Consider the following 12,448-nt stretch of genomic DNA (forward strand, 5'->3'; position numbering starts at 1 on the left):
TTTCTGATGGAATGTTATCTTTCCCTTCTGATTCTTTTGATCTCAAGTCTTCCTAAGGGCTTTTAAATTCTAACACTAATACTGGATCCCTTATCTCTTCCATACTGACATCAATTTCTTGTTCTGTCATGTCATCACATAACTCCTCCTCCCCATAGAGTATTATGTGTATTCTTTCCACCTATCTGCTCTCTCCTCTGTATTCAACAGTGGAATTCCCATTGCACTCTTAATGTTGCCACCCTGCCTTTTAATTTCAGTGCAGCTTGTTTTGACTTTTATATATGCTGAGGCAGTCCTTATGATGATCATTTCTTTATGGATTTCTTCATATTTTTTGTGCAGCCAGTGTGCGTTTGCTTCCTGGCACTTCCTGTTTCTCTCATTCCTGAGGCATTCTACAGCTCTGCAGCATACAACAAGGTGTAGCAGTTAACATCACTGGCTGGCATCTGGTTGATTGCCAGGCTGAACCTAACCACCAGCAATTACTTGAATTTACTATTTATTAATTCTAGTTCCCAAAATTTCTTATGTTTGCATATTCTGAAATATTCAACAGTTTTGGAAATAGCAGCATTTCTGATTGATGATTTTTATTTGTATCCTATCCGTACATGGGTGTCCATAATAAACTTGCTTACAGTGCAAAGTGATGTTCTTCATTGACAATGCTGCAAACATATTTCAACTTAATTCTGGTTACGAATTGACAATGTGCCACTGCTGAATTTATTAATGTATGGCAATGAGGGGAATAAAGGAAAAGCCTAGAACAACATGTCTTATTTAAAAGTTTGGAAGTCAGTAGAAAAAGTTCAAATGATATTTGTTTGTTGTGATAGATGTTCATGGTGGTTGTAATTAAGGACTTGCAAGAGACAAGTAATGAATAAACCACAGAAAGAAACATTTATTTAATTCCCACATGAGAGAAGAAAATTCATTAATTGCCTACCATATTTTCATTCCAGGTTAGAAACACTACTCACTGTGGACAACCATCTGCATCCACAGACAGTCTGGAACTGCACTAGAGATACTGTTCCATAGCTTATAGAAAAGCATATTGTATGCCAATTAGATGTATAAATTATATTTATTCAGACACTTTTGGTTGTTTCAACCATCATTAACTGGAGGAGAAAATGATTATATCTGTTGGTTTAGAATAACGTATTTCTCACAGAAGACACTTTCATATACCAACTGTAACATTGGAAAATTTAAAATGCATCATAATCAGATTTTGACACACTTGTAAAAAGCTGTCATGCTCTCCTGACTATTAACTATCAGGATGACATATGTACTTTCTATAAGTTTTTTAAGAGTTTGTCAGAATTGGATTATGTTACATTTTCTGTTTTGCCAATGCTGCATGTGGTATGTGAAAGTGTCTTCTATGAGAAATATACATTTCTAAGCCAGCAGATGTTGAAATTTTTTCATCCAGTTGATGATGGTTGAAACAACTGAAATGGATGGAGTAAGTAAATATATATAGCATTTTTTCTAAATAAACATGCTTCTGTAAAATATCTTTCTGCTATAGCCAGTTACCAACATAAATTGGTTTTCCAATTGCCTGCAGCACTTTTCAAATGGTAGACCATGGAATGTTCAGTTGTCATGACACAGCTTATGCACTGCTTGAAGACTCCACAATTCATCCAGCATTCTCAGTGATTTCAACACTAACATCTTCAACAATTTGTGGTGTAATTGGCCATCAGCTTCTCCCAGGAGTAACTCCCAAATCACAAATTAATTCAAGCTTTTGAATCATGTTCGTGGAAAGCAAACGTATCCATACTCCTTCAATGGATCAATACTCATGGACAGCAGCAGCAGTATTGCCACTGTTTTGGTAGAATGGCTTCTGAGAAAGCCTTGCTGACATTGTTCAGACCCATGTTGACTGTCTGCAAATGTAATGGACACTGATGATGATGTTTCAATCCTGTTGACATTCCAGTGCCAGTGCCTAACAGCAAGTTATGACACCTGCACTACTAACCATGCAAATCATGCAGCACACAGTCGGCACATCATTCTTATAAAGTTGGGCACCCGTATGGTAAATAGTGTTATGTCTATTCTGGCTTGTAAGTGAAAGTGTAATTATTAGCACCCAGTGTTTGTACAGTCAATAGAATGCTTCAGGCCAGAAACCTTGAGAGTTTATTTAAAAAATTCAAATGATATGTAAGATTAATTTTTTGTGAGAATTTACTGTTACCAAGTTTAGAGTTAAATAATAAAATATTAATGCAAGTAGGCAATTAAATGAAAGAGTTCATAAAATGATTTTTACATAATTGGGTAGAAAGTACTAGACACAAATTTAAGAGATATTTTGTTGTTTAGATCTTTGTGTTTTTGTTAGCGTGTTTGTCCTGTGTTTCTGATGAAGATGTTATTGATAGGATATTAAATAGAGGCCTTCCTTCCTTCAGTTACCAGTAGCCAATTTTAAATGTTCTGGGCAATGACATGTCAAGCACCTTAGTGTACTGTGAATATAGCTTGTACTTGTAAATTTGCACATTACACATATATATTGAGATGAGATTACAGAGAGCCTTTAGGAATCCTAGTTTGTCTCTGAAGTTTTTTTGTCATTACAATGATTTTATCTTTCATACTTCTGTCATGAACATAAGCAATTTCATGTGAATGAATGGTGTGAAGACTCAGCATCACATTTGTATTATGTTCAGTAGTTAGAAAGATTGTTAAGGCTGTCGAGTACTTCCCTTCGGGGGGACAAGTCTTGCTACCAATGATAGAGAAAGTTGTTGCAGAAAATAACAGCTGTGGGTCTTAACTTTGGCCCATCTATTTTTCTTTTTGTAATTTTAACCTTTTTTGTTTTGTTTTAATTATGCATTACTCTTACCTGGAAAGGTAATTTACTATCTCAAAATTGTTGCTTTTATGCAGTCTTGTGAGTACTTCCCTCACTACTTGTCTGAAATACCCCTTCTGCTACTCTGATTGCAGGAGTCAGTTCTTGTGACAATACTACCAGATAGCCCTCAACCTTCAAAAGAAGACAGTAGTGCTGTGAGCAATGCAATTGCCAATTCAGTAGTTTAGAAACTGTTAAATAATTGTTATTTCTACATCTGCATTACATATACATTCTCCACAGACCACTGATGTGGCACTTTGCGGCACAAAGTGGAAAGGGGGATCCTGAACATACATCCACAGTACCATCCTTTCTGACAAGGTTGTTCACAGAATAATGGTGACCATTACACTGGAGTTCTTCAGCAGCTTTTGCTGCTGGTTTTTGATACATAATTTAAGCAGTGGCTTGTATGAAATGTCAGACCCAGGAAATTTTCAGCAGTATTCATAGACGTCAATCCTAGACCATGGTGATCATTTATATGAATATCAAGAATATAAGTTAATTCAGTATCAGTTGCTGTGACACTTTCTTCTAACATTTAAAAGATTAACTGTTTCTTTTGCTTCAAGCTATACAGCATGCGGTGTTGTGTAGAGGTTAAGAGCACTGGTTTGCATGCTCTGAGTTGTTAATTCAAACTGGTCGCCATTAGTTAATCCTCATTTATTATTTATCATTTCTGGAAGGTTCTTGAAATTTCTTATGTTTGTAATGTTTGCATATTGTGGAATATTTGAAGTTTTTATGAAAGAGTTCACTTCTGTTCTTTCTGCATATTGGAGTACACAATAAAATGCTTTTAGTGCTAGGTGTTACATTTTACTGAAAATGCAACTTTTGAATTTGGGCAGTGTGACATTGTTTTGTGGAGATATCGATTGCTTCAAAATATGTACATCACCAGAATGTAAGCAATACATCATTCCCATGATATATATATTCAGGAAACCAATCCATTCCAAAAGAACAGGAAGTCAGGCAGCCAACAATGTTTTCTGGATTTCTGGTCAGGGCATGACTGAATGGTTGAAAGGGCTCTCACTAAGTCTGCAAATACAACAAGGGAGATTACACGATGAGCTTGGCAAATGTGTACTTTTACTTGAGTTCAGAGTCCCAGGAAGAATGAAGAGGAGTGTGGTAGTTGTGATAAAGGCCATGCCAAACTGAAGAGAACAGTTGGTGACAATTACCAGCAACTCTACCTAGTGGGAGAACTATTGCAAAGCAGGTGGCACTGGTGTGCAGAAACAACAGTCTTACATACAGAATACTGTGACCTTGTGCCACATTGTAAATCTGAATATAAAAGAAGCTGACAAAACCACACACTTTGCAGAAGGTGCGCTGTTCTTGTGATAAAGGATGTGATAACAAGGGAAGAATTTATGAAGTGGTGCTAGAGAATTGAAGGAATGCAGAGAAGAGAGTCAGACAAATGAATTATGTCTAGACTCGCGAATGTGGTAACTGTTTCAGATGTGGAAGACCCCCACGATCTTGCCTCTCACATATACTCGGTAGTGAGAGAGTGGATTCAGCAAGAGGTAGCAGTCATGTACCTTGACCCCCAGGTGAGGCCGATGTAGAGTATTTTAAAGCAGAAGTTTATCGATTTTTAGTACCAATCTGTGCCACCACTCAAACATGTCAGTACAAATTGTCTTGGCCAACTTAAACTAAAGTCATAGTCATGACATGACAACCAACCCAACCAAAGCAAGTACAATCATCTCCTTAGCTAAGCATGAAGTCCTGCAAAAGAACTGACATTTGGAGAACAGAGGATACACGACAGTTTGTTTCCATTGTTTTCTCAATGTACACATTGTATGCTGCTGGAGAGAAAAATATGTGTTCAACAACTATTACACCACCAGATATCAACCATCACAACAGTTCTATTCACATCATTAAGCTGTAGATGATTATAGTGAACAGTGGGACGAAGCCCATTATCATATTTTGGGTGAGATTGTTCCCCAACATTCCATAGCCACTCCCTGTTGTTGTCGAGTGGTACCAGCCACTCACCTAGTCACTGGATTCAGGCAAACTAATTGAAACATGCATCTTTGTAGGTGAATCCACCATAAGAGGGAACCCTCCATAGATGACGGTCATTAAGATGTCTGGAAATGTGATGGAAGTCATTATTGACAGCCAACCTGTCTAGGAGCTAGGCAACTCAGAGGTTTGTTTCTCTGTAATGTTGAATGCTTTTCATTGCCAGCTGAAGAAGTTGTATTCTGTGATATGAATACAATTGTGTTGATACTTGTAAATGGGAAATATGCCCAGCTAAGAGAAACATGTTTTGCAAGAATAACTATCACTGACAGAACACAGTCCTTCACATTGGTTGTGTCAACAGAATGTAGTCATAATTCATTCTTGGATGGTACTTTTTGCAGGCATCATGAAGCCATTCCAACAAGTACCTAATAAACATTGATGTGGGTGTGTGTTGTTGAAGCATTTTTATCCCACAATGATCAACAACAAGAGTTCCAGTCACCAGGCTAGATACTCACTTTACTCTGAAGCCTTAGCCAATTGCAAAAAGGTACTCAGGTCCACAAAAGGAATCTACATGATGGTGACGATCATAAGTACTGTAGGTGTTCAACGAGAACTTAGTCTCACTAACTGTGATAAACTGCCACAACTCATCCCTAACAAGAACAGCCAAAGCTGTCCCAGGTGGGCAACTGAGTGCCATTGATGAAAAGAATCATGCTGTTCTACGACTCTGGACAATGCAGGGGAGGAAGCTACTGTCGAATTACCTATGAGATCTGGCCTGAGGAAATAACAGTGTCAGAGAGTGATAATAATTTTGTGTTATTTTTGAGTGCTTTCAATTCAGGAGTGAAAAACAGAGAGACATTATGTGCTAATGGTAAAACACCATTTTAACACTGGGACTCGTCCTTCACTTAGCCAGCAGTCGTAGTTGTCGCCAGTTGAATGACAGATAACGCAGCTGGAGTGGAGAAGGTACTGCAACATTTTATCACTAAACCTTCCAAGAGTCCTTGGTTCTCTCCCATGTGAATAGTGAAAATTACACATGGCACATGGTGTTTATGCATTGTGTAATAACCATTGAACTATATCAGGAAGAAATACAGCTATCCATTCCATCCTTAAGGAGGCATGAACGTCGTCTTCAGTCATAGCGCTTTTTGACAGGAATGCTGATCCAGAACTTCACACCAACACTAACATTATCGGTTAGGTGAATTTGTACTACATCTACATGTAGGTGCTGAAAAGGTGATAGGTTATGCATCCAGAGTTCACTCCTACAAGACTGAGATGAACTACTCTTCAACCAAAAGAGTGACCTGAAATTGTTTGGTCTATGAACAAGTGCAGCTTTATTTATTTGTGAATTACTTGTGCTGGTGATGAATCAAGATTCTCTTTTCTAGATGACCAGCATGATGAATCTGTAGGGTTGACTGGCTAGATGGATGCCGAGGCTTCAGGAGTATGGCGCCACAGTGGTGTACAAAAACAGATACAAACACAAGGATGCTGAGTGCATTTCAAGGATTTTTTTTAAATTGGTGATCTGGTTTTGATGCAGCATGCTATGAATTCCTTTTCTGTGGCTATCTCTTCATCTCAAAATAGCACTTGTACCTTACATTGAATGTGTCTCAATCTCCATTTTCCAGTGCAGTATTTACCCTCTACAGCACCCTCTAGTACCATGAAAGTTATTGGCCGATGTGATAACTCATGTCCTACCATCCTGTCCTCCTCCTTGTTAGTGTTTTCCATATGTTCCATTCTTCATCGATTCTGTGGAGCACCTTCTCATTCCTTACCTTCTCAGTTGACCAAATTTTCAAGTTCTGTAAAAATACATCTCAGACACTTCGGTTCTCTTGTGTTCTAGCTTTTGCACAGTCTATAATTCACTACTATACAAAAATATGCTCCGAATATACATTCTCAGAAATTTCTTCCTCAAATTAAGATCAATGTGTGTTACAGGTATACCCCTTTTGACCAGGAATACCCTCTTTGCCTCTGCTAGTCCACTTGTTAGGTCCTCCTTGTTTCTTCTGTCATGTTATTTTCCTTCCGAGGTAGGAGAATTCCTTAACATAGTGATCACCAGTTTTGATGTTAACAAGCTTTTTATTCTTATATTGCAACTTCCCACTACTTTTGTTCCTCTTTGGTTTACTCTAAGTCCATGTTCGGTACGTATTGGAATGTTTATTCTATTCAACAGATCCTGTAATGCTTCAGCAAATCTTATCACTGATATCATTTCACCTGTAATCTTAAACACAGTCTTGTACCAGTTTTGTATATTTGTCATTACTTACTTGGTGGAGGAACTGATTGGTAGAGATGAAAGGTTACATCTCAACCTTACACTCTTTTTAATCCAAGCACTTTGCTCTTAGTTTCCAGTCTTATTGTTCCCTCTAGGTTCTCGTACATATTGTGTATTACCATTCTTTCCTTATAGCTTGCTCCTATTTTTCTCAGAATTTCAAACATATTAAATCATTTTACTCTGCTGAACACTTTTTCTGTGTTGACAAATCCAGTGAGTGCGCTTTGATTTTTGTTCAATCTTGCATTGATTATCAAGCATGTCAGGACTGCCCTCAGTTTGTCTTTGCCTTTCCTAATACCACACATTAATTGTCATGTAATAGATACTCAGTTTTCTTTTCCATTCTTCTGTATGTTAATCTTGACAGCAACTTGCATGCATGAATTGTTGCTCTGATTGTCCAACAGATATCACACGAATCTGCCCTTGGTGTCTTAGGAAATGGAAACGTGTGGGTGATAATTTTTCCTTGAAACTGATGGTATGTCACCAGGATCATAGGTTCTACGCAGCAGGTTGAATAGCAATTTTGTTGCCACTTGTCCCAATGATTTTAGAGATTCTGATGGAATGTTATCTTTCCCTTCTGATTTATTTGATATTAAGTCTTCCAAAGGTCTTAAAAATTCTAACACTAATACTGGATCCCTTGCGTCTTCCATATTGACTTCAGTTTCTTGTTCTCTCATGTCATCAGACAACTCCTCCCCCTCATAGAGGCATTCTGTGTACTCTTTCTACCTATCTTCTGTCTCCTCTGCATTCAACATTGGAATTCCCATTGCACTCTTAATGTTGCTACCCTTCCTTTTAATTTCAGTGGAGCTTGTTTTGACTTTTATATATGCTGAGACAGTCTTTATGGATTTCTTCATATTTTTTGTGCAGCCATTTTGCATTTGCTACCTGGCACTTCCTGTTTCTCTCATTCCTGAGTGATTCCAGAGCTCTGCGGCATACAACAAGGTGTAGCAGTTAACACCACTGGTTGGCATCTGGTGCATTGCCAGGCAGAACCTGACCACCACCAATTATTTGAATTTAGTATTTATTACTTATAGTTCTTCAAATTTCTTATGTTTGCATATTCTGAAATATTAAACATTTTTGTAAATAGCAGCATTTCTAATCAATAATTTTGGTTCCATCCAATCTGTACATGGGTGTCTGTAATAAACTGGTATACAGTGCAAAATGCTGTTCTTCATTGACAATGCTGCAATCACATTTCAACTTGATTGTGGTTACAATGTGACAATATTCCACTGCTGAATTTATTAATGTGTGGCAATGAGAGGAGTTAAAGAAAAACCTAGAACAACATCCCTCATTTAAAAGATTGGAAGTAAGTAGAATAAGTTCAAATGAAGATGCTTTGTCGTGATGGATGTCTCAGGGTGGTTATAATTAAGGACATGCAGAAAACAAATAATGAGCAAACCGTTGAAACACATTTTAATTTCCACATGAGAAAATAATATTCATTAATTGCGTCCCATATATACATTTCACGTTAGAAACACTGCTCACTGATGACAACCATTTGCATCCACAGACAGCCTGGAACTCTACTAGAGACTGTGTTTCACAGTTTATAGAAAAGTGTATTGTTTGCCATTGAGGTGTATAAATTATATTTATCCAGCCACTTATGGTTGTTCACCCACAATCAACACGAGCAGAAAATGATTATATCTGTTGGTTTAGAAAAGTGTATTTCCCATAGAAGACACTTTCATACTCCAACTGTAGCATTGGCTAATTTAAAATACATCATAATTAGATTTTGGCACACTTATAAAAAGCTTATATAAATTACACATGCATTCCTGACTATTAACTATCAGGATTACATATATACTTTCTATAAGTTTTTAAGAGTTAGTCACAATCTCATTGTGTAGCATTTTCTGTTTTGATACATGTGATATATGTAAGTGTGTTCTATGAGAAATACACATTTCTAAACCAGCAGATGTTGAAATTTTTTCATCCAGTTGATGGTTGAAACAACTGAAATGGGTGGAGTAAATAAATATATATAGCATTTTTTCTAAATAAACATGCTTCTGTAAAATATCTTTCTGCTATAGCCAGTTACCAACATAAATTGATTTTCCAATTGTCTGCAGCACTTTTCAAATGGTAGACCATGGAATGTTCAGCTGTCATGACACAGCTTCTGCAGTGCTTGAAGACTCCACAATTCATCCATCATTCTCAGTGATTTCAACACTAACTTTTTGAACTATTTGTGGTGCAATTGTCCATCACCTTCTCCCAGGAGTAACTCCCAAATCAACAGTTAATTTGAGCTTTTGATTCATGTTCTTATACCCCAGTGTGGAAAGCAAGCATCTCCATATTCCTTCAATGGGTCAATACTCTTGAACAGCAGGAGCAGTATTGCCACTGTTTTGGTAGAATAGCTTTTGAGAAATCCCTGCTGACACTGTGTAGACCCATGTTAACTGTCTGCATCTGTAATGGACACTGATGATGATGTTTCAATCCTGTTGACATTCCAGTACCAGTGCCTAACAGCAAGTTATGACACCAACACTACTAACCATGCAAATCCTGCAGCGCACAGTCAGCACATCATTCTTATAAAGTTCGGTACCCATATGGTAAACAGTCTTATGTGTACACCGGTTTGAAATTTAAAGTGTAATTATTAGCACCCTGTGTTTGTACAGTCAAGAGAATGCTTCAGGCCAGAAATCTTGAGAAGTTATTTAAAAAATTCAAGTAATGTGTAAGATTAATTTTTTTGTGAGAATTTACTGTTACCAAGTTTAGAGTTAAATAATAAAATATTAATGCAACTAGGCAATTAAATGAAAGAGTCCTTAAAGTGAATTTTACATAATTGGGTAGAAAGTACTAGACACAAATTTAAGAGATATTTTGTTATTTAGGTCTTTGTGTTTTTGTTAGCGTGTTTGTCCTGTGTTTCAGATGAAGATGTTATTGACAGGATATTAAATACAGGCCTTCCTGCCTTCAATTGCCTGTAGCCAGTTTTTAAATACACTAGGCAATGACATGTCAGGCACCTTAGTGTACTGTGAATATAGTTTATTCTTGTAAATTCACACATTACGCTCATATATTGAGATGAAAGTAGAGAGAACCTTTAGGTATCTGAGTGGCTTAAAGTTTGTCTCTGGAGTTATTGTGCCATGACATTGATTTTATCTTTCATATTGCTGTCATGAACATAAGCAATTTTATGTGCATGAGTGGTGTGAACATCTCACTGCCATATGTGAGTTATGTTCAGTAGTTAGAAAGATTGTTACAGCTGTCAAGTACTTCCCTTCAGGGACATAATTCTTGCTACTGATGGTAGAGAAAGTTGTTGCAGAGAATAACACCTTTAGGTTTTAACTATTTGGCCAGGCTATTTATCTCTCTATAATTTTAACATTTTTTGTTTAGTTTTAATTATGTATGACACCTACCTGAAAAGGTAATTACTCTAATTACAGGAGTCAGTTCTTGAGACAATAGTACCGGATAGCCCTCAAACTTCAAAGGAAGACAGTAGTGCTGTAAGTATTGCAGTTGTCGAATCAGTTGTTCAGATACTGTTAACTGATAGTTTGTAGATTGTAGATTGTATTTTATTGGTCCTGTTGTCTACATAGCAGCTTATGCATAAGACATTGGACAAGTCAAGTTGTAAATATACAGGCTGAAAGTAATTTCAAGGCATACATATGTAAGCTTACAATAATACACTTTACACGTAAGTAAGTATTTATACAACACGTTTCATAAATTTAAATATTCTTCAATGGAGTAAAAGCAGTGATGCTGTAAATATGACTTTAGAGATTTTCCAAATGTATTGACCTCAGTGATAGCTTTTATGTTTCCAGGAAGTTTGTTATAAAGCTTAACTCCCATGTGAAAAGTACCCTTTTGGCACAGTGCTGTACTAATTTGAGTCATATGTAAGTTTCTGTTTTGTCTGGTAAAGTGCTCATGTATATCACAGTTTTTTTGTAGTCTCCGGTCCTTGCCTATTACATTTAATTTAAAGAACAAAAGGGTTTCCGTAATGTATACACATGGTAATGGGGGAATACCAGATTTCTTAAACAGGGGTTTACAAGTGTCTCTAGGCTTGCACCCAAACAAGATTCTAATGGCCCTTTTTTGTAGTTTAAAAGTGCTATTAGCTGTTTTAGAGTTTCCCCAGAAGGTGACCCTATATCTAAGACGAGAATGAAAGTACGCATGGTATGCATTCAATACTGTTTTCTCACTACAGCATGATTTTAATGAACAAAGAAGATAACATGTTTTGCTCAGTTCAGCATTGAGATATTCAATATGCTTATTCCATCTGATGTTACTCTGCAGCCAAAGTCCTAAGAATTTGGTTTCAGTACTGTTACCAACTGGCTCATCATTGATAGAGACTGATGGGATAAACATGTCCTTGTTAGGAACATTGTGTAATTTTAGAGCAACGGTTTTCTTACTGTTTATTACAAGCTGATTACTCTGTACCCAGTTGCTAAGTTGTTTCGTGACCATGTTTACTGTCTGCTGTAACTGTTCATCGTCGCATCCTTTTAGTAGAATCGTGGTGTTATCTGCAAATATGATTGTTTTGTGTGCATCAATATTTAAGCTTAGATCATTTATGTACAGAAGAAACAGAAGGGGTCCCAATACGGATCCTTGGGGTACACCACATTTTATTTGTTTATAGTCACATAAGTGATTAGATACAGTTTTTAGTTTAATATTTGTGTGCTTGACGCACACTGCCTGCATACGATTTGTCAGGAAGGAACTGATCCACTTGTTGGACAGACCTCGAATACCATATCTTTCTAGCTTTGATAGCAGAATTTTATGGTCCACCATGTGAAAAGCTTTTGGCAAGTCAATAAAGACTCCTATTGTTTCCTGTTTTTTGTCCATCAGGTTTAGAATGGAATTGATGCACTCATAGATAGCAGTTGTTGTTGACCTCTTATTTCTGAATCCATGTTGTTCATTACATAGGATGCTGCTTTTATTAATAAATTTCATAAGTTTCTCATACATCACTTTTTCCAGTACTTTAGAGATGCAGGAGGAAATTGTGATGGGTCTGTAGTTATTTACATTGTCTTTACCCCCTTTTTTATATAGAG

General features: G+C 36.9%; 1 protein-coding gene across 19 annotated transcripts in view; it reads left to right on the forward strand.

Moving 5' to 3' along the window:
* Positions 1–12,448, forward strand: part of LOC126299135 (uncharacterized) — a 450,753-nt gene that overhangs the window by 371,530 nt on the left and 66,775 nt on the right. For 10 of the 19 annotated variants that reach the window (XM_049990880.1, XM_049990898.1, XM_049990882.1 and 7 more), the window contains one exon: positions 10,784–10,846. The exons of the other annotated variants lie outside the window; for them this stretch is intronic. In XM_049990880.1, coding sequence (XP_049846837.1) covers positions 10,784–10,846 — 63 coding nt within the window. The remainder of the gene's footprint in view (positions 1–10,783; positions 10,847–12,448) is intronic. 19 annotated transcript variants of the gene reach the window in all.

Source organism: Schistocerca gregaria, chromosome X, assembly GCF_023897955.1.
Source record: "Schistocerca gregaria isolate iqSchGreg1 chromosome X, iqSchGreg1.2, whole genome shotgun sequence".
Lineage (NCBI taxonomy): Eukaryota > Metazoa > Arthropoda > Insecta > Orthoptera > Acrididae > Schistocerca > Schistocerca gregaria.